This window comes from Ahaetulla prasina, chromosome 3 (assembly GCF_028640845.1).
Source record: "Ahaetulla prasina isolate Xishuangbanna chromosome 3, ASM2864084v1, whole genome shotgun sequence".
Lineage (NCBI taxonomy): Eukaryota > Metazoa > Chordata > Lepidosauria > Squamata > Colubridae > Ahaetulla > Ahaetulla prasina.
In genome coordinates, this window is record NC_080541.1 from 155,757,322 (window position 1) to 155,776,818 (window position 19,497).

General features: G+C 38.2%; 1 protein-coding gene across 1 annotated transcript in view; it reads left to right on the top strand.

The window, feature by feature from the left end:
• ADGRL4 (adhesion G protein-coupled receptor L4) overlaps window positions 1–19,243 on the top strand; it is a 147,621-nt gene extending 128,378 nt beyond the window's left edge. The window contains exons 15-16 of the mRNA XM_058176285.1: window positions 6,580–6,748; window positions 17,519–19,243. Coding sequence (XP_058032268.1) covers window positions 6,580–6,748; window positions 17,519–17,581 — 232 coding nt within the window. The 3' untranslated portion in view covers window positions 17,582–19,243. The remainder of the gene's footprint in view (window positions 1–6,579; window positions 6,749–17,518) is intronic.
• Window positions 19,244–19,497: the final 254 nt, after the last annotated feature.

A 19,497-nucleotide genomic window follows, 5' to 3' on the forward strand; every position in this document is an offset into this window, starting at 1 on the left:
AAGTGATGTCATTCCATTCATTCATCATAAAACAAAGAAGGATCCATAACTATGACCTTCAAGATATTGGAAATATGGATGAAACGCCTATGACCTTTGATCTTCCAAGCAACAGAAACGTGGCAAGTTTGGGAGACAAAACAATTTTACTAAGAACCACAGGAAATGAAAAAAACCATTTCACAGTCGTTCTGTCATGTTTGGCTAATGGAACCAAGCTGAGGCCTGTTATTATTTTTAAAAGAAAGACCTTGCCTAAAAAGGTAAAATTCCCACCACGAATTACAGTGCGTGCACATGTTAAAGGCTGGATGGATGAAGATGGAACAAAAAAATGGCTGGAAGAAATTTGGAACGGACGACCAGGAGCAGCCTTAAAGAAAAAACCATCACTGTTAGTTTGGGATATGTTCAGAGCCCACACATCTGATGACATAAAAAAATTGGCAAAGTCATCTCAAGTCACTTTGGCCGTTATTCCAGGTGGGCTTACATCTGTATTGCAGCCCCTAGATGTCAGTTTAAATAAACCTTTCAAGGACCGTGTGCGAAGGATGTGGCATGAATGGATGACATCTGGTCAAGCTCGCCTGACAAAAGTTGGAAATCTGAGAAAGCCAGACATAGAACTAATAGCACAGTGGGTTCGTGATGCATGGGAAGATATTCCAGAGGACATGGTGCAACGTGCCTTCAAGAAATGTGGCATTAGTAATGCTATGGATGGCAGTGAAGACAGCGCATTGTATGAGAGTGACAGCAGTGATGATGACGACTGTGAACTCAGTGATGACGACAACGTATATGCGGATAACATCACAGAAGCTGAAGTAGCTGAAGCTCTGTTTGGACAAACAGATGATGAGGAGGAGAACTCCAGTTTTGAGGGATTTTAGCTCTCGTTAGCTTGGTTGCTGTTACTTTTAAAGATACTGTATTTTTGATACCATATTCTTTTTGGGGACCCCCTTTTGCACTTTTATTGTTTTTCGTTCAAATAAATATTCATGTTATTTTACTTGGCTCTATCTTTATTTTTTACATTGACCAGTAGCTGCCTCATTTCCCACCCTAGGCTTATACTCGAGTCAATAGTTTTTCCCAGTTTTGGTATATACTTTAAATTAGCATATAATGGTATATGCTATTAGGAACCCAGTTTGATTCATTACTTGACTCCCTTGAAATTTTGGCAAGAGCTTCATCCCAATTACAATATAAGTATTGTGATATTTTCAGCACCTAAGGTGGTTATACATATTTGATCATTATTATGTAAGAAAATAAATATTCCTAATAAATGACATATTTTAAATAAAAAATGTAAATACTGTTTTCAGTACTATGCAAAGTTGATAAAGTATGATGTTTTCCCTTTCAGGTTCTTTTGGAGTTTTGCTTTGTTTTTGCAGTTTTACTTTATTTTTCCACTATTCATGCCATTTACTACCTTGTAAGGTTTAGTTAATTATAAATATAATTTCTATGTACTACACTAATTAGTTTTGTATGTTTCCTTTTCCTATTTTCAATTGTAAGGAAACTGATAAAGCTGAGATTAAAAAAAAGAATTATAATTCTGATTTGTACAAGTGCAGGACTTACTGCTGTTTTATAAAGTGGTTTTTCTTTTTAAGAATACATCAAATGGACTTATTTAGTTGTTTTCTATATGAAAAAGTGATGTCATTCCATTCATTCATCATAAAACAAAGAAGGATCCATAACTATGACCTTCAAGATATTGGAAATATGGATGAAACGCCTATGACCTTTGATCTTCCAAGCAACAGAAACGTGGCAAGTTTGGGAGACAAAACAATTTTACTAAGAACCACAGGAAATGAAAAACCATCACTGTTTATTTGGGATATGTTCAAAGCCCACACATCTGATGACATAAAAAAATTGGCAAAGTCATCTCAAGTCATTTTGGCCGTTGTTCCAGGTGGGCTTACAGCTGTATTGCAGCCCCCAGATGTCAGTTTAAATAAACCTTTCAAGGACCGTGTGCGAAGGATGTGGCATGAATGGATGACATCTGGTCAAGCTCGCTGGACAAAAGTAGGAAATCTGAGAAAGCCAGACATAGAACTAATAGCACAGTGGGTTCGTGATGCATGGGAAGATATTCCAGAGGAGATGGTGCAACGAGCCTTCAAGAAATGTGGCATTAGTAATGCTATGGATGGCAGTGAAGACAGCGCATTGTATGAGAGTGACAGCAGTGATGATGACGACTGTGAACTCAGTGATGACGACAACGTATATGCGGATAACATCACAGAAGCTGCCAAAAGACCTTGATGAAAAAGTGTAAATACATCCTGGAAAAGCTTTTTTTCTAAACTAAAACGTCAATCTATATTTCTCAAGGTGAATTGGATGGCATTTGGAGTAATTATCTATAAAGTATTTCGTCAAACAGCCATGTTGAAGCCAGAAGTTAGCTGCTATGAAAATATAAGGTAAAAGTCAACTTTGAAAGAATTATTTGGCAGCATGTTTTAAATTGCTACCAAGCAATATTAGTTTTAGCTAACAACAACTCTTTGAAGTATTTTCAGTTTCTTAATGTAATAAGAAAGGACATCCTCACTGTATTGCATTAAAGTATTTATTTCGCTGACCAATGCCTAAATTCCACAGAATATTACAAAAGAATATTGATATTTTCAGCACCTAAGGTGGTTATACATATTTGATCATTATTATGTAAGAAAATAAATATTCCTAATAAATGACATATTTTAAATAAAAATGTAAATACTGTTTTCAGTACTATGCAAAGTTGATAAAGTATGATGTTTTCCCTTTCAGGTTCTTTTGAGTTTTGCTTTGTTTTTGCAGTTTTACTTTATTTTTCCACTATTCATGCCATTTACTACCTTGTAAGGTTTAGTTAATTATAAATATAATTTCTATGTACTACACTAATTAGTTTTGTATGTTTCCTTTTCCTATTTTCAATTGTAAGGAAACTGATAAAGCTGAGATTAAAAAAGAATTATAATTCTGATTTGTACAAGTGCAGGACTTACTGCTGTTTTATAAAGTGGTTTTTCTTTTTAAGAATACATCAAATGGACTTATTTAGTTGTTTTCTATATGAAAAAGTGATGTCATTCCATTCATTCATCATAAAACAAAGAAGGATCCATAACTATGACCTTCAAGATATTGGAAATATGGATGAAACGCCTACGACCTTTGATCTTCCAAGCAACAGAAACGTGGCAAGTTTGGGAGACAAAACAATGTTACTAAGAACCACAGGAAAAGAAAAACCATCACTGTTAGTTTGGGATATGTTCAGAGCCCACACATCTGATGACATAAAAAAATTGGCAAAGTCATCTCAAGTCACTTTGGCCGTTATTCCAGGTGGGCTTACATCTGTATTGCAGCCCCTAGATGTCAGTTTAAATAAACCTTTCAAGGACCGTGTGCGAAGGATGTGGCATGAATGGATGACATCTGGTCAAGCTCGCCTGACAAAAGTTGGAAATCTGAGAAAGCCAGACATAGAACTAATAGCACAGTGGGTTCGTGATGCATGGGAAGATATTCCAGAGGACATGGTGCAACGTGCCTTCAAGAAATGTGGCATTAGTAATGCTATGGATGGCAGTGAAGACAGCGCATTGTATGAGAGTGACAGCAGTGATGATGACGACTGTGAACTCAGTGATGACGACAACGTATATGCGGATAACATCACAGAAGCTGAAGTAGCTGAAGCTCTGTTTGGACAAACAGATGATGAGGAGGAGAACTCCAGTTTTGAGGGATTTTAGCTCGTTAGCTTGGTTGCTGTTACTTTTAAAGATACTGTATTTTTGATACCATATTCTTTTGGGGACCCCTTTGCACTTTTATTGTTTTTCGCTCAAATAAATATTCATGTTATTTTACTTGGCTCTATCTTTATTTTTTACATTGACCAGTAGCTGCCTCATTTCCCACCCTAGGCTTATACTCGAGTCAATAGTTTTTCCCAGTTTTTTGTGGTAAAATTAGGTACCTCGGCTTATATTCGGTCGAGTATATGGTATATGCTAAGTTTGATTCATTACTTGACTCCCTTGAAATTTTGGCAAGAGCTTCATCCCAATTACAATATAAGTATTGTGATATTTTCAGCACCTAAGGTGGTTATACATATTTGATCATTATTATGTAAGAAAATAAATATTCCTAATAAATGACATATTTTAAATAAAAAATGTAAATACTGTTTTCAGTACTATGCAAAAGTTGATAAAGTATGATGTTTTCAGGTTCAGTTTTGCTTTGTTTTTGCAGTTTTACTTTATTTTTCCACTATTCATGCCATTTACTACCTTGTAAGGTTTAGTTAATTATAAATATAATTTCTATGTACTACACTAATTAGTTTTGTATGTTTCCTTTTCCTATTTTCAATTGTAAGGAAACTGATAAAGCTGAGATTAAAAAAAAGAATTATAATTCTGATTTGTACAAGTGCAGGACTTACTGCTGTTTTATAAAGTGGTTTTTCTTTTTTAAGAATACATCAAATGGACTTATTTAGTTGTTTTCTATATGAAAAAAGTGTAAATACATCCTGGAAAAGCTTTTTTTCTAAACTAAAACGTCAATCTATATTTCTCAAGGTGAATTGGATGGCATTTGGAGTAATTATCTATAAAGTATTTCGTCAAACAGCCATGTTGAAGCCAGAAGTTAGCTGCTATGAAAATATAAGGTAAAAGTCAACTTTGAAAGAATTATTTGGCAGCATGTTTTAAATTGCTACCAAGCAATATTAGTTTTAGCTAACAACAACTCTTTGAAGTATTTTCAGTTTCTTAATGTAATAAGAAAGGACATCCTCACTGTATTGCATTAAAGTATTTATTTCGCTGACCAATGCCTAAATTCCACAGAATATTACAAAGGAATATTGATATTTTATCCTTTATAAGGGTAGATTTATTTTGGGAAGAAAATAAGAGTGAAACAAAAAGATCTCCTGACATCACAAAATACCGAGACATTTGCAAAAACATTATTTCTTGTTGTTCTGTCAATATATTTCTCCTTCCTCCCTCCTTTCCTTCCTTCCTTCCTTCCTTCCTTCCTTCCTTCCTTCCTTCCTTCCTTCCTTCCTTCCTTCCTTCCTTCCTTCCTTCCTTCCTTCCTTCCTTCCTTCCTTCCTTCCTTCCTTCCTTCCTTCCTTCCTTCCTTCCTTCCTTCCTTCCTTCCTTCCTTCCTTCCTTCCTTCCTGTAAATAGCAGCTACCTGAAAGTCAGAGCTGTTTCAGAAGAGCTTGAATAAAATTGGTTCTTGGAAAGTTTGATTGGATGATTAATGACCCAAGCCCCAGACTCAGTAAAAGAACCTTCTCTGAAACTACTGCTTGCATTTTCCAAGTAGTAGTCTTGGTACTCAAACTGCAAACCAAACTAGTAAAGAAAACTTCTCTGATGTCTGCACTGCACTGTCCCACCCTCTACAGAGCAATGCTGATAATTATGTTTAAGATATTTCATCATTTATACAGTTTTCAACATCTTATGCAGGATGATCTGCTCAGCGCAGTAATCTAAATTAAAATATCCCATATATATATATATATATATATATATATATATGTTTTCTGAGGTTTTCGCAGGTGTTTGTATGTAGGTCTTTGGTTATTCGGGTTTTCTCCCGCATAAAATTGGAAGTGTCTTGGCGACGTTTCGACGAAGTCTCATTCGTCATCTTGAGGGGGACGAGGGAAAGAGAGAGGGATGGGGAGACAGAGACAGAGAGAGAGAGAAAGAGAGACAAAGAGAATGAGAGAGTAAGAGAGAGAGACAGAGAGAAAAACAACTTTCGGCAAAGGAAGTTCAAAACCAGTGAGCTGCAAATGAAACAGAAAATTAATGACTGAGTCCATTTGCAAGAGCACACTGTGTAATTTGCCATAGCTCATGACCAACGCTGGAGAAGCTTATATTAGAATGTGTTAACGTAAGAAGAGAGAAACAATCTCAGGGAACAGATCTGTGAGCTTTTTTGGGAGTCAATATCTTGACCCTGCAACAATTTAAACTTCCTTAGCATCGTGAAAGCAAAATCGTTTCAGGATAAGAGATAAGTCTGTGTTTTGAACAAACTAAGCACTATCTCTGAGGCTGAAACTGAGAAACAGCCCAAAAGTTCCCTCTGATACCTGGCACATAGGCTGACCTCAGAGCACTCCATACATTTCTTTTTTCCCAAGGTTTCTTAGGGGGTATACTTCATAACAGACATATGTTTTACCTTGGGGAATTGCACCAACAGTAGATTTAAAATCAAATCATATGGTTCTGCAGCACACTAGAGAAAACAGATTTGAAGATTAAGACAGCCAGTGTTTAAAAGCCATCACTGTTTCCACTTTTGTTGGTGACTGCTCAGAAAACAAAATAGGAACTTTATTCCAGCCACGGCACTGCAGCACACCCAAAAGCAGAAACCATGACACTGCACTGCAGAATGCAAGGGTTTGTCAGTGACTCACATTTAAGGGAAGGAACTGGAAAGAAAAGCAAGGCTAACAGCTCTCCTTTCCCTTCTCCCTAGATCCTGTGCACGAGGGGCACTTTCTCTCCTTTTTCTCCTGGGGGCTACGTGGATTTTTGGCGTGCTCCATGTCATCCAGGGATCAGTGGCCACGGCATACCTTTTCACAATTTTCAATGCATTTCAGGGACTGTTCATCTTTATATTTCTTTGTGTGCTGTCACGAAAAGTAAGGAGTTTTTTTTAAAAAAATATGTGTAAATAAACCATGAAGTGCATTTATACAAAATTATCCTTAAAATGTTCTTCTCCTTCCTGTCATCCTTCATTCCGTCCCTCCCTTTCTCCTTTCTTGTTGTTCTGTCAATATATTTCTCCCTTCCCTCCCTCCCTGTCAATATATTACTTACTTACTTACTTACTTAGTCAGTCACTCCCTGTCTTCCTTCATCTCCCTCCCTCCCTCCTTTCCTTATTCCCTCCTTCCTTCCCTCCCTTCTTTCCTTCCTTCCTTCCTTCCTTCCTTCCTTCCTTCCTTCCTTTTTTCCTTCCTTCCTTCCTGTAAATAGCAGCTACCTGAAAGTCAGAGCTGTTTCAGAAGAGCTTGAATAAAATTGGTTCTTGGAAAGTTTGATTGGATGATTAATGACCCAAGCCCCAGACTCAGTAAAAGAACCTTCTCTGAAACTACTGCTTGCATTTTCCAAGTAGTAGTCTTGGTACTCAAACTGCAAACCAAACTAGTAAAGAAAACTTCTCTGATGTCTGCACTGCACTGTCCCACCCCCTACAGAGCAATGCTGATAATTATGTTTAAGATATTTCATCATTTATACAGTTTTCAACATCTTATGCAGGATGATCTGCTCAGCGCAGTAATCTAAATTAAAATATCCCATATATATATATATATATATATATCTCAGGAACAGATCTGTGAGCTTTTGGGAGCAATGCTGATAATTATGTTTAAGATATTTCATCATTTATACAGTTTTCAACATCTTATGCAGGATGATCTGCTCAGCGCAGTAATCTAAATTAAATATCCCATATATATATATATATATATATATTTGTTTTCTGAGGTTTTCACGGGTGTTTGTATATAGGTCTTTGGTTGTTCGGGTTTTCTCCGTGTAAAATTGGAAGTGTCTTGGCGACGTTTCGACGAAGTCTCATTCGTCATCTTCAGGCTTCAACCGTGCTTCTGGGAGCAATGTGTGATCGCAGCTATTTCTTCCTTTTAACTGCTAGTGGGGTTTGAACTGATTGGGTGGGAGCTTGGCTGTGCTCTGATTGGATGGGGTTTTCTGTGCTCTGATTGGCTGGGGTGTGTCCTGTGTTGGTGGGGGCTTGGTTGTGCTCAGTCTAATCTGTGCTGCAGGGGATTTGAGCTGGTGAGCTGCACTGCTGCTGTTTGGCTTCGTGTTCGTGGTCGTGCTACATCTTCATAGTGGGTGTCAGTCTGCTGCATGTATGGATTGGAGGGGCTTGAAATGGCTAATGTTGCAGCTGCGGTCTGGCTTCTGGTCCTTGGTCGTGCTTCCTGATCAGTGTGGGTTTGGGTCTGCTTTCTGGGTGGATGTGTGGTGGTGACATCCTGTGTGGACCTCGTGAGTGTGGGTCTGGTGTCATTCCTCGTGTTAGGGACACGTTTGTCAATAAGGGCAGGTTTCCAAATGGCTGGTAGGCGGGAGGTATCATCTCGTTTGTTCATGCTGTGTTTTCTATCTCGATGGCTTCTCTGATTATTCTGTTGTTAAAGTGTTCAGTTTTGGCGATAGTTCTGGTCTTTTAAAGTCAATATCGTGTCCTGTGACTTTAAAGTGTTGGACCAGGAAGAAGTTGGTTCATATTGCATAAGAATCCAGATATGAAACTCTTTAGTAAGAAGAGACCAACATATCTTTAACTCTCCTGTTCTAAAATCTCGGTAGGGCTTTTGATATTTGGCGTGCTCCATGTCATCCAGGGATCAGTGGCCACGGCATATCTTTTCACAATTTTCAATGCATTTCAGGGACTGTTCATCTTTATATTTCTTTGTGTGCTGTCACGAAAAGTAAGGAGTTTTTAAAAACTGATTTATAGAGACCTTGAAAAGCATTTGCGCTGGAAAAGCTTTTTCTAAACTAAAACGTCAATCTATATTTCTCAAGGTGAATTGGATGGCATTTGGAGTAATTATCTATAAAGTATTTCGTCAAACAGCCATGTTGAAGCCAGAAGTTAGCTGCTATGAAAATATAAGGTAAAAGTCAACTTTGAAAGAATTATTTGGCAGCATGTTTTAAATTGCTACCAAGCAATATTAGTTCAAAACCAGTGAGCTGCAAATGAAACAGAAAATTAATGACTGAGTCCATTTGCAAGAGCACACTGTGTAATTTGCCATAGCTCATGACCAACGCTGGAGAAGCTTATATTAGAATGTGTTAACGTGAAGAGAGAAACAATCTCAGGGAACAGATCTGTGAGCTTTTTTGGGAGTCAATATCTTGACCCTGCAACAATTTAAACTTCCTTAGCATCGTGAAAGCAAAATCGTTTCAGGATAAGAGATAAGTCTGTGTTTTGAACAAACTAAGCACTATCTCTGAGGCTGAAACTGAGAAACAGCCCAAAAGTTCCCTCTGATACCTGGCACATAGGCTGACCTCAGAGCACTCCATACATTTCTTTTTTCCCAAGGTTTCTTAGGGGGTATACTTCATAACAGACATATGTTTTACCTTGGGGAATTGCACCAACAGTAGATTTAAAATCAAATCATATGGTTCTGCAGCACACCCAAAAGCAGAAACCATGACACTGCACTGCAGAACGCAAGGGTTTGTCAGTGACTCACATTTAAGGGAAGGAACTGGAAAGAAAAGCAAGGCTAACAGCTCTCCTTTCCCTTCTCCCTAGATCCTGTGCACGAGGGGCACTTTCTCCTTTCTTGTTGTATCAATATTTCTAAGATACATTAAGTTTTTCAAATGAGATAAGTCTGTGTTTTGAACAAACTACACTATCTCTGAGGCTGAAACTGAGAAACAGCCCAAAAGTTCCTCTGATACCTGGCACATAGGCTGACCTCAGAGCACTCCATACATTTCTTTTTCCCAAGGTTTCTTAGGGTATACTTCATAACAGACATATGTTTTACCTTGGGAATTGCACCAACAGTAGATTTAAAATCAAATCATATGGTTCTGCAGCACACCCAAAAGCAGAAACCATGACACTGCACTGCAGAACGCAAGGGTTTGTCAGTGACTCACATTTAAGGGAAGGAACTGGAAAGAAAAGCAAGGCTAACAGCTCTCCTTTCCCTTCTCCCTAGATCCTGTGCACGAGGGGCACTTTCTCTCCTTTTTCTCCTGGGGGCTACGTGGATTTTTGGCGTGCTCCATGTCATCCAGGGATCAGTGGCCACGGCATATCTTTTCACAATTTTCAATGCATTTCAGGGACTGTTCATCTTTATATTTCTTTGTGTGCTGTCACGAAAAGTAAGGAGTTTTTTTAAAAAAAATATGTGTAAATAAACCATGAAGTGCATTTATACAAAATTATCCTTAAAATGTTCTTCTCCTTCCTGTCATCCTTCATTCCGTCCCTCCCTTTCTCCTTTCTTGTTGTTCTGTCAATATATTTCTCCCTTCCCTCCCTCCCTGTCAATATATTACTTACTTACTTACTTACTTAGTCAGTCACTCCCTGTCTTCCTTCATCTCCCTCCCTCCCTCCTTTCCTTATTCCCTCCTTCCTTCCCTCCCTTCTTTCCTTCCTTCCTTCCTTCCTTCCTTCCTTCCTTCCTTCCTTCCTTCCTTCCTTCCTTTTTTCTTTCCTTCCTTCCTGTAAATAGCAGCTACCTGAAAGTCAGAGCTGTTTCAGAAGAGCTTGAATAAAATTGGTTCTTGGAAAGTTTGATTGGATGATTAATGACCCAAGCCCCAGACTCAGTAAAAGAACCTTCTCTGAAACTACTGCTTGCATTTTCCAAGTAGTAGTCTTGGTACTCAAACTGCAAACCAAACTAGTAAAGAAAACTTCTCTGATGTCTGCACTGCACTGTCCCACCCCCTACAGAGCAATGCTGATAATTATGTTTAAGATATTTCATCATTTATACAGTTTTCAACATCTTATGCAGGATGATCTGCTCAGCGCAGTAATCTAAATTAAATATCCCATATATATATATATATATATATATATATATTTGTTTTCTGAGGTTTTCACGGGTGTTTGTATGTAGGTCTTTGGTTATTCGGGTTTTCTCCGCATAAAATTGGAAGTGTCTTGGCGACGTTTTAAAGTCTCATTCGTCATCTTCAGGCTTCAACCGTGCTTCTGGGAGCAATCGCTGGGAGCAATTGCTTCAGAGGAAGCCTGAGATGATGATTTTCTCAAACGCCGCCAAGACACTTCCAATTTTACGGAGAAACCCTAACAAAAGACCATATATATATATATATATATATATATATATATATATATATATATATATATATATATATATATATATATATATATATATATATATATATATATATATATATATATATATATATATATATCCTGTCACATTCATAAGTAACTGCTTGATTATCAAACTGCTCTTGCTTATAGAAAGTTTTGCCTAACATCCAGGGATCAGTGGCCACGGCATATCTTTTCACAATTTTCAATGCATTTCAGGGACTGTTCATCTTTATATTTCTTTGTGTGCTGTCACGAAAAGTAAGGAGTTTTTTTAAAAAAAATATGTGTAAATAAACCATGAAGTGCATTTATACAAAATTATCCTTAAAATGTTCTTCTCCTTCCTGTCATCCTTCATTCCGTCCTCCCTTTCTCCTTTCTTGTTGTTCTGTCAATATATTTCTCCTTCCTCCCTCCTGTCAATATATTACTTACTTACTTACTTAGTCAGTCACTCCCTGTCTTCCTTCATCTCCCTCCCTCCCTCCTTTCCTTATTCCCTCCTTCCTTCCCTCCCTTCTTTCCTTCCTTCCTTCCTTCCTTCCTTCCTTCCTTCCTTCCTTCCTTCCTTCCTTCCTTTTTTCTTTCCTTCCTTCCTGTAAATAGCAGCTACCTGAAAGTCAGAGCTGTTTCAGAAGAGCTTGAATAAAATTGGTTCTTGGAAAGTTTGATTGGATGATTAATGACCCAAGCCCCAGACTCAGTAAAAGAACCTTCTCTGAAACTACTGCTTGCATTTTCCAAGTAGTAGTCTTGGTACTCAAACTGCAAACCAAACTAGTAAAGAAAACTTCTCTGATGTCTGCACTGCACTGTCCCACCCTCTACAGAGCAATGCTGATAATTATGTTTAAGATATTTCATCATTTATACAGTTTTCAACATCTTATGCAGGATGATCTGCTCAGCGCAGTAATCTAAATTAAAATATCCCATATATATATATATATATATATATATATATCTCAGGAACAGATCTGTGAGCTTTTTGGGAGTCAATATGTTGACCCTGCAACAATTTAAACTTCCTTAGCATCGTGAAAGCAAAATCGTTTCAGGATAAGAGATAAGTCTGTGTTTTGAACAAACTAAGCACTATCACTGAGGCTGAAACTGAGAAACAGCCCAAAAGTTCCTCTGATACCTGTACAAAACCCATTATATATATATATATATATATTTGTTTTCTGAGGTTTTCACGGGTGTTTGTATATAGGTCTTTGGTTGTTCGGGTTTTCTGCCGTGTAAAATTGGAAGTGTCTTGGCGACGTTTCGACGAAGTCTCATTCGTCATCTTCAGGCTTCAGCTTCGTGCTTCTGGGAGCAATGTGTGATCGCAGCTGTTTCTTCCTTTTAACTGCTAGTGGGGGTTGAACTGATTGGGTGGGAGCTTGGCTGTGCTCTGATTGGCTGGGGTTTTTTCGGTGCTCGGATGGGCTGGGGGTGTGTCCTGTGTTGGTGGGGGCTTGGTTGTGCTCAGTCTAATCTGTGCTGCAGGGGGATTTGAGCTGGTGAGCTGCACTGCTGCTGTTTGGCTCGTGTTCGTGGTCGTGCTACATCTTCGTAGTGGGTGTCAGTCTGCTGCATGTATGGATTGGAGGGGTTTGAAGTGGCTAATGTTGCAGCTGCGGTCTGGCTTCTGGTCCTTGGTCGTGCTTCCTGATCAGTGTGGGTTTGGGTGTGCTTTCTGGGTGGATGTGGTGGTGACATCCTGTGTGGACCTCGTGAGTGTGGGTCTGGTGTCATTCCTCGTGTTAGGGACACGTTTGTCAATAAGGGCAGGTTTCCAAATGGCTGGTAGGCGGGAGGTATCATCTCGTTTGTTCATGCTGTGTGGGCGTTTTTCTATCTCGATGGCTTCTCTGATTATTCTGTTGTTAAAGTGTTCAGTTTTGGCGATAGTTCTGGTCTTTTTAAAGTCAATATCGTGTCCTGTGACTTTAAAGTGTTGGACCAGGGAAGAAGTTGGTTCCTCTTTTTTGAATGAGTTCTTGTGTTCTTCAATGCGTGCACTTATTCTTACCCACACTCACGAGGTCCACACAGGATGTCACCACCACACATCCACCCAGAAAGCACACCCAAACCCACACTGATCAGGAAGCACGACCAAGGACCAGAAGCCAGACCGCAGCTGCAACATTAGCCACTTCAAACCCCTCCAATCCATACATGCAGCAGACTGACACCCACTACGAAGATGTAGCACGACCACGAACACGAAGCCAAACAGCAGCAGTGCAGCTCACCAGCTCAAATCCCCCTGCAGCACAGATTAGACTGAGCACAACCAAGCCCCCACCAACACAGGACACAGCCCCAGCCAATCTGAGAACAGAAAAACCCCCAGCCAATCAGAGCACAGCCAAGCTCCCACCCAATCAGTTCAAACCCCACTAGCAGTTAAAGGAAGAAATAGCTGCGATCACACATTGCTCCCAGAAGCACAAACTGAAGCTTTAATGATGACTTGCACTGCACGCCGCCAAGACACTTCCAATTTTACACGGAGAAAACCCGAACAACTAAAGACCTATATATATATATATATATATATATATATATATATATATATATATATATATATATATATATATATATATATATATATATATATATATATATATATATATATATATATATATCCTGTCACATTCATAAGTAACTGCTTGATTATCAAACTGCTCTTGCTTATAGAAAGTTTTGCCTAACATTCAATCTAAGTCTGCCCATCTGTTACTTAAGGCCCTTATTCCATAATTTGCAATCTATGATAGAGATACTTGAAAAGTGCTAGCATATCCACTCAAGCATCTTTTCTGAAGGTTAAGCAGACTCAGTTACCTCAATCTCTTTTTGGAAAAACTAATGTATATCCAGACTGCACATGTTGAGTTACAGCCTATAGTTGGTAAGATGTTAAGACAGTACCCTGGTTTATTTTGTGATATTCCTTTTCTGTCTTGGCACAAGAAAAATGAAGGAGAAAGAAAAAAAGTGGGAAAAGCCTCTTTTTTTTATTTCTTTTGCCACAACACTATACACAAACAATTGTCATAGATAAAACAACATGTCTTGAAGAAAATATATAAGTAAAAAAATATGCATCAACTATATTAATTTGATATAATGAAGGGAACAATAGGACAGGAACGGTAGGCACTATTGTGCTCTTATGCACGCCCCTTATAGTCCTTTTAGGAATGGGGTGAGGTCAATAGTAGACAGTTTTTGGTTGAAGATTTTGGGATTTTGAGTAGAGACTATGGAGTCAGGTAATGAGTTCCAAGCATTAACAACTCTGTTACAGAAGCCATATTTTCTGCAATCAAGTTTGAAGCGGTTGACATTTAGCTTAAATCTATTTTTTGCTCTTGTAATATTGCGATTGAAGCTGAAGTAGTCTTTTATAGGAAGGATATTGCAATAGATGATTTTGTGTGTTAAACACAGGTCATGTTGAAGTTGACAGAGTTGTAAATTTTCTAATCCCAGGATTTCAAGTCTGTTGGTATAAGGTATTTTGTTGTTTTCGGAGTGAAGAACTCTTCTAGTGAAATATTTCTGGACTCGTTCTATTGTATTTATGTCAGAGATGTGGTATGGGTTCCAGACGGATGAGCTGTATTCAAGAATAGGTCTGGCAAATGTTTTGTATGCTCTAGTTAGTAGTGTAGAGTTTTTGGAAAAGAAGCTGCGTAAAATTAGGTTTACAACTCTTAGGGCCTTTTTTGCTATGTAGTTGCAGTGGGCTTTGGCATTAAGGTCATTTGATATGAGAACTCCAAGATCTTTGACAGGGTGGGGGTCGTCAGTTAGGTAATGTCCATTAAGTTTGTACTTGATGTTAGGGTTCTTTTTTCCAACATGTAAGACTGAGTATTTGCTGGTTGAGATTTGGAGTTGCCAAGTTTTAGTTTTTTACAATTACTGGCAAGTGACAACCCCATGGTGTTGAACTGTCATTAAATGACCATTCTAGAAATTAGTTACATGGCATCAGAGCAGCTCTTTCCCTCTTGCCTCTCTACTTCTCCCCCGTCACTATTTTTAAAAAAATATTTTTTATTGAACAATTTTTTAAAAAAATTTTTTTTACCATTTTCTTCTTTACAACATTTCCATATCAGTATTCATTTCTTATATATCCATTTTTCTCCCTTATTTCAATTTACTATCTATACATATGATTCTATTTATTTATACATATGAAAATATCAATGTAGTAAATTACAATCATACATTCTGTGTCAGTTCCATTTCTACATGTTTGTTACTACGTTCAAACTCCTGTATCCCACCACCATCACTATTAGCAACACAGGCAAGGACAAGTCTGAGCAAGTCTTCTGCTGTCAGTTTTCTAATCCTAAGCAATCATTACTTCTTTGGATTGGAAAAGTGGCACCAAAAGTGCCGTTTCTCCCACCATTTTTCCTGCCACTCATGTCAAGAAAAGACGTGGGAGGAGAATAAGATAGTAGGTCTGATGCTGCCAATTTTCCAATTCCATGGTTTCTATCTGAGAGGCTCTAAGAATCAGTCCCCCTCCTGCTTCTTTCCCTATACTCTCACAAACAAAAGGAAACAGGATTGGAACATCTCTTTAGCAATCATCTTGTTTCCCCTCACCAATCCAGGTGAGACATTCTTGAAGACTGTCCAGTCTTCCAAAGACTTGTTGAATCGTTTTCTCATAAGGTGATGTAGTCTAAAGAGTCCCTTTATCCCCACTTCCCTTCCCTTGACAGGTGGAAAAATTACTGAACACAACTTATCTCAGATGAGACACCAAAGTTGATCAAGTATATCATCAAGTATTCTGTTAACAGAAAGTAGAAAGCACACATGAAGACTGAAACAGACAAGTCTGTAGGGTACCTTTGCAGTGAAGAGCAAAAGTTTTGGGAAGACATCCTTATATATTTGTATCTTTCTGAAATAGTTAAGGCAACTGCTGCCTCTGTTAGGAGGACTTATGAAAGAGTCCTTTGTTTTTGGCCCCTTGTCAAAATAACACCACTTCTCTGAACTTGTTATAGGCATACAGGATTTAGGTGTCCACCTCCATTTTATAGAAAGATAGGGCAGGGTGAAATGCTCCCAGTTCGGACCGGATTGCTCTATCCGGTAGCGATGGTGGCAAATGGTTCGGAGAACCGGTAGCAAAAATCCCTGCCCACCCCCATGCCCAGTTGAGCCACGCAATCATCAGAGATTTTTTTTAAAACTTTTAAAAGCATTTTTTCTTTGGCCAAAAAAAAATGCTATTAAAAGTTTTAAAAAAGTCTCTGATGATTGCGTGGCTCAGCTGGAATCGTCAGAACCTTTTAAAAGCATTTTTTTCGGCCGAAGAGGTTGTAAAAAAAGTGCTTTTAAAAGGCTCCTCTGGTGATCTCAGCTGAGTTGCCTGATCATCAGAGGCGTTTAAAAGCATTTTTTTACAACCTCTTCAGCCAAAGAGGTTGTAGAAAAAAATGCTTTTAAAAGTTAAAAAAAAAAGTTGGCCATGCCCACCCAGTCACATTACACCACCACCACCAAGCCACGCCCACATAACCGATAGCAACAAATTTTACATTTCAATTTTACATTCATGAGATAGGGGCACATAACAGAGTAACAAGGACCAAATTGATTGATTGATTGACTAACTTACTGATAGAATGATGAGGAAGATTGTTTTTTGTTTATTTGCACAAAGGGAAAAGGGTAATAGTTTAAAGAAAGAAGGAATTATGCCTTACTGTTTCATACAGTACTTCAAAAAAAAATATTAAGCAAGGCTGTAAAATTAAGTTTCCAAATTGATAATTTCAACAACAAAAAATCTTCACCAGGAATTGCCAGGAATGTAGAACAGATATGGAGAATCCACAACATGTTTGGGATCAAGTGACTAATAATTTCTTGCAAACATAATAGTCTCCCCAGAAATCATTTGGAAAGTTTTTGAATAAATAAATAAACAAATAGCTGTTCTCCACAGCAATACCATGCAGGCCTTAAATAACTGATTCAGATTTGAATAAGAGCTAAAGAAAAATATAATCAGAACTAGAGAGAGTTGGAAATGCACAAATTAAATCCATTATAGTAATGCTGGAGTCTGATTTAGTTTGGTGCCCCATACTTAAAAGTGAGTCAAGAATTGCCATCCTGCTTGAATAAAATAATTCATGCACATGCATAATTCACACTCATGTATTAAGACTTTGAAATCTGATTTATATAACACAGGCCTGGGATTTCAGAAGGCATTTCAAATTATACAGCAGTAATCCTATCAAATAATTAAAGAGGTTCACTAACTATAGTCATTTGATTCCGGACTGAAATTTTTTTATGTAATGTCCTACAACTTACATTGTCAAAATCTCATCAGCGTCTTTTCTAATTCCCTCTGGGGCCAAATTACCTAAAGCCCTTCTAACAGAATAAGCTACATTTAGTAGAAGATGCTTAAAACATACATATTTACCTGTTAGTAAGCCAAGGTGCTCATGGTATATTTTCATTTCAGATCCAGGATGAATACTCCAGGCTGTTCAGAAATGTCCCTTGCTGTTTTAGATGCTTGAGGTAAATTGATGGAAAGCCAGGATGAGCAGCACTGTGGAAGGAAGCAGAAAACGAGAGGCTTTCGAAAAATTGCTATATTGTGAAAGTATGAAATGAGCTACTGAGCTGTCATCTCTCTTAAATCAATTATTTTCTCTCCGGTATAGGTATTGTACTTAAATGTGCACTCAGGCATGCTATATTGTGTACAAAAACTGCATATCTGTACAAGACAGACTGGTTTATTATGTAACAAATAAGGCTTCTAAAGGCACCCAGGACTCTTTAGGGCAAACAGCTAAAGCTTGAAAGAGGGAAAAGTGAATCCAAGGTGAAAAGCTTTTTGTTGTTGTTATTGGCAGATTGACTCTTCATTTCATATCTAATGCTTGGAAATGAAATAATTTCACTTATTGCTATTTAAAGAGACTACAACCCATTAGAGTGTTTAAAAAAGATTTTACCTCGGTCAAAATATTGTGTCCTGCCTTGAAAGGAGCTAAGTTAAGAAAATAGCAGTGTGTGCAGTTCTTTAGTTCTGATCGTAAGGGGAAGACATACAGCAATTTTGCTACCTGAAAGTTTAGATGGCAGGCTTCAGACTTCTATTAGCTCAGGACAGTGGTGGGGTTCAAATAATTTAACAACCGGTTCTCTGCCCTAATGATTTCTTCCAAACAACCAGTCCACCAAACTGCTCAGAAAGTTAACAACCGGTTCTCCCAAAGTGGTGCGAACTGGCTGAATCCCACCACTGGCTCAGGATCTCTCAGTTGTGACAATTGTAAGATGGGTGATGAAACAGTTGCACCAGTTACCAAAACTCCAAAGTACTGTAGAATCTAAGTCATGGGTGTCAAACTCACAGTGTCATGCTGCTGTCACATGATGTTTCATGATGTTTTTTTCCCTTTGTGGAGCTGGGGTGGGCGTGGCCTGTGCATGAAGCATCCACCCTGCGGGCCGCCAGTTTGACACCCCTGATCTAAGTCAACCTGTTACGAACAGGAGCATAGCCTTGTAATTCAGCCTGTGCGAATTGATTTAAGTTTGCTTTAATGAATTGAATCAGACGATGGAGACAATGCGATGTTTTGCTGAAATGAAGAAGGCATCCCAATTCCTTTGCCAAAGTAATGTTGGTTTTTATCAAACAACTGAATCTCATTAGGCAGGACTAATTTGATACTGTCCAAAGTATGCATTGGACCTTCCCAGCCCAGATGAGCTTTAACATATGCTAGTGGAATTTAAACTGGTCATTCCAGGGCATGGTGCCTAAGCCAAATGCCATATGTAGTTACAGATGTGCCTCCTTCTGACTGCAGTTCTGTATATGTTGCATGTATATGTAAAAACTGCATTGTATATAACAACGTTTGCTTCCAGCAAGACCTCTTCAGGCCAGTAGGATCCTTGGAAGACTAATTTCAAAGAGTTTAAATGCACACAAAACCTACAAATAAGAGGCTTTCCAGAAATGCAGAATTTCTCTGGTAGGCTTCAGTCAGAAACAAATTTAGAGGACTGAATAAATGAGAGATGAACATGTATGCCTAGATGTAAGTGCAAATCTGCTTATTGGATTAAATAAATCCTTTCAATTAAGAATATCAAAGAGAATGTTGCTGTTTTCCAAATGCCAGAGCATCTATATAACAATAAATCAAATCTATGTTAACAAGAACTGGAGTGTTGTCATAGTAATTTTACCTCCTCCACCATTCTATCTTGTAATTTCAAAGACTCTCAAATCTCACGGATGGTGGGGAGGGCTGGGGATATTCACAGCAAAACACTGGTGATGTCAAGGAACAACAGCCGCTGGCCGAATAGGTGCCCTATAACCGGTATTTGGGGTAAAGAAACAAGTTACATAAAAATAGTTCTCAATCTTTTTCTAGTCCAAGCTGAATTGGAAATGCAACCAGGTAGTGAAGC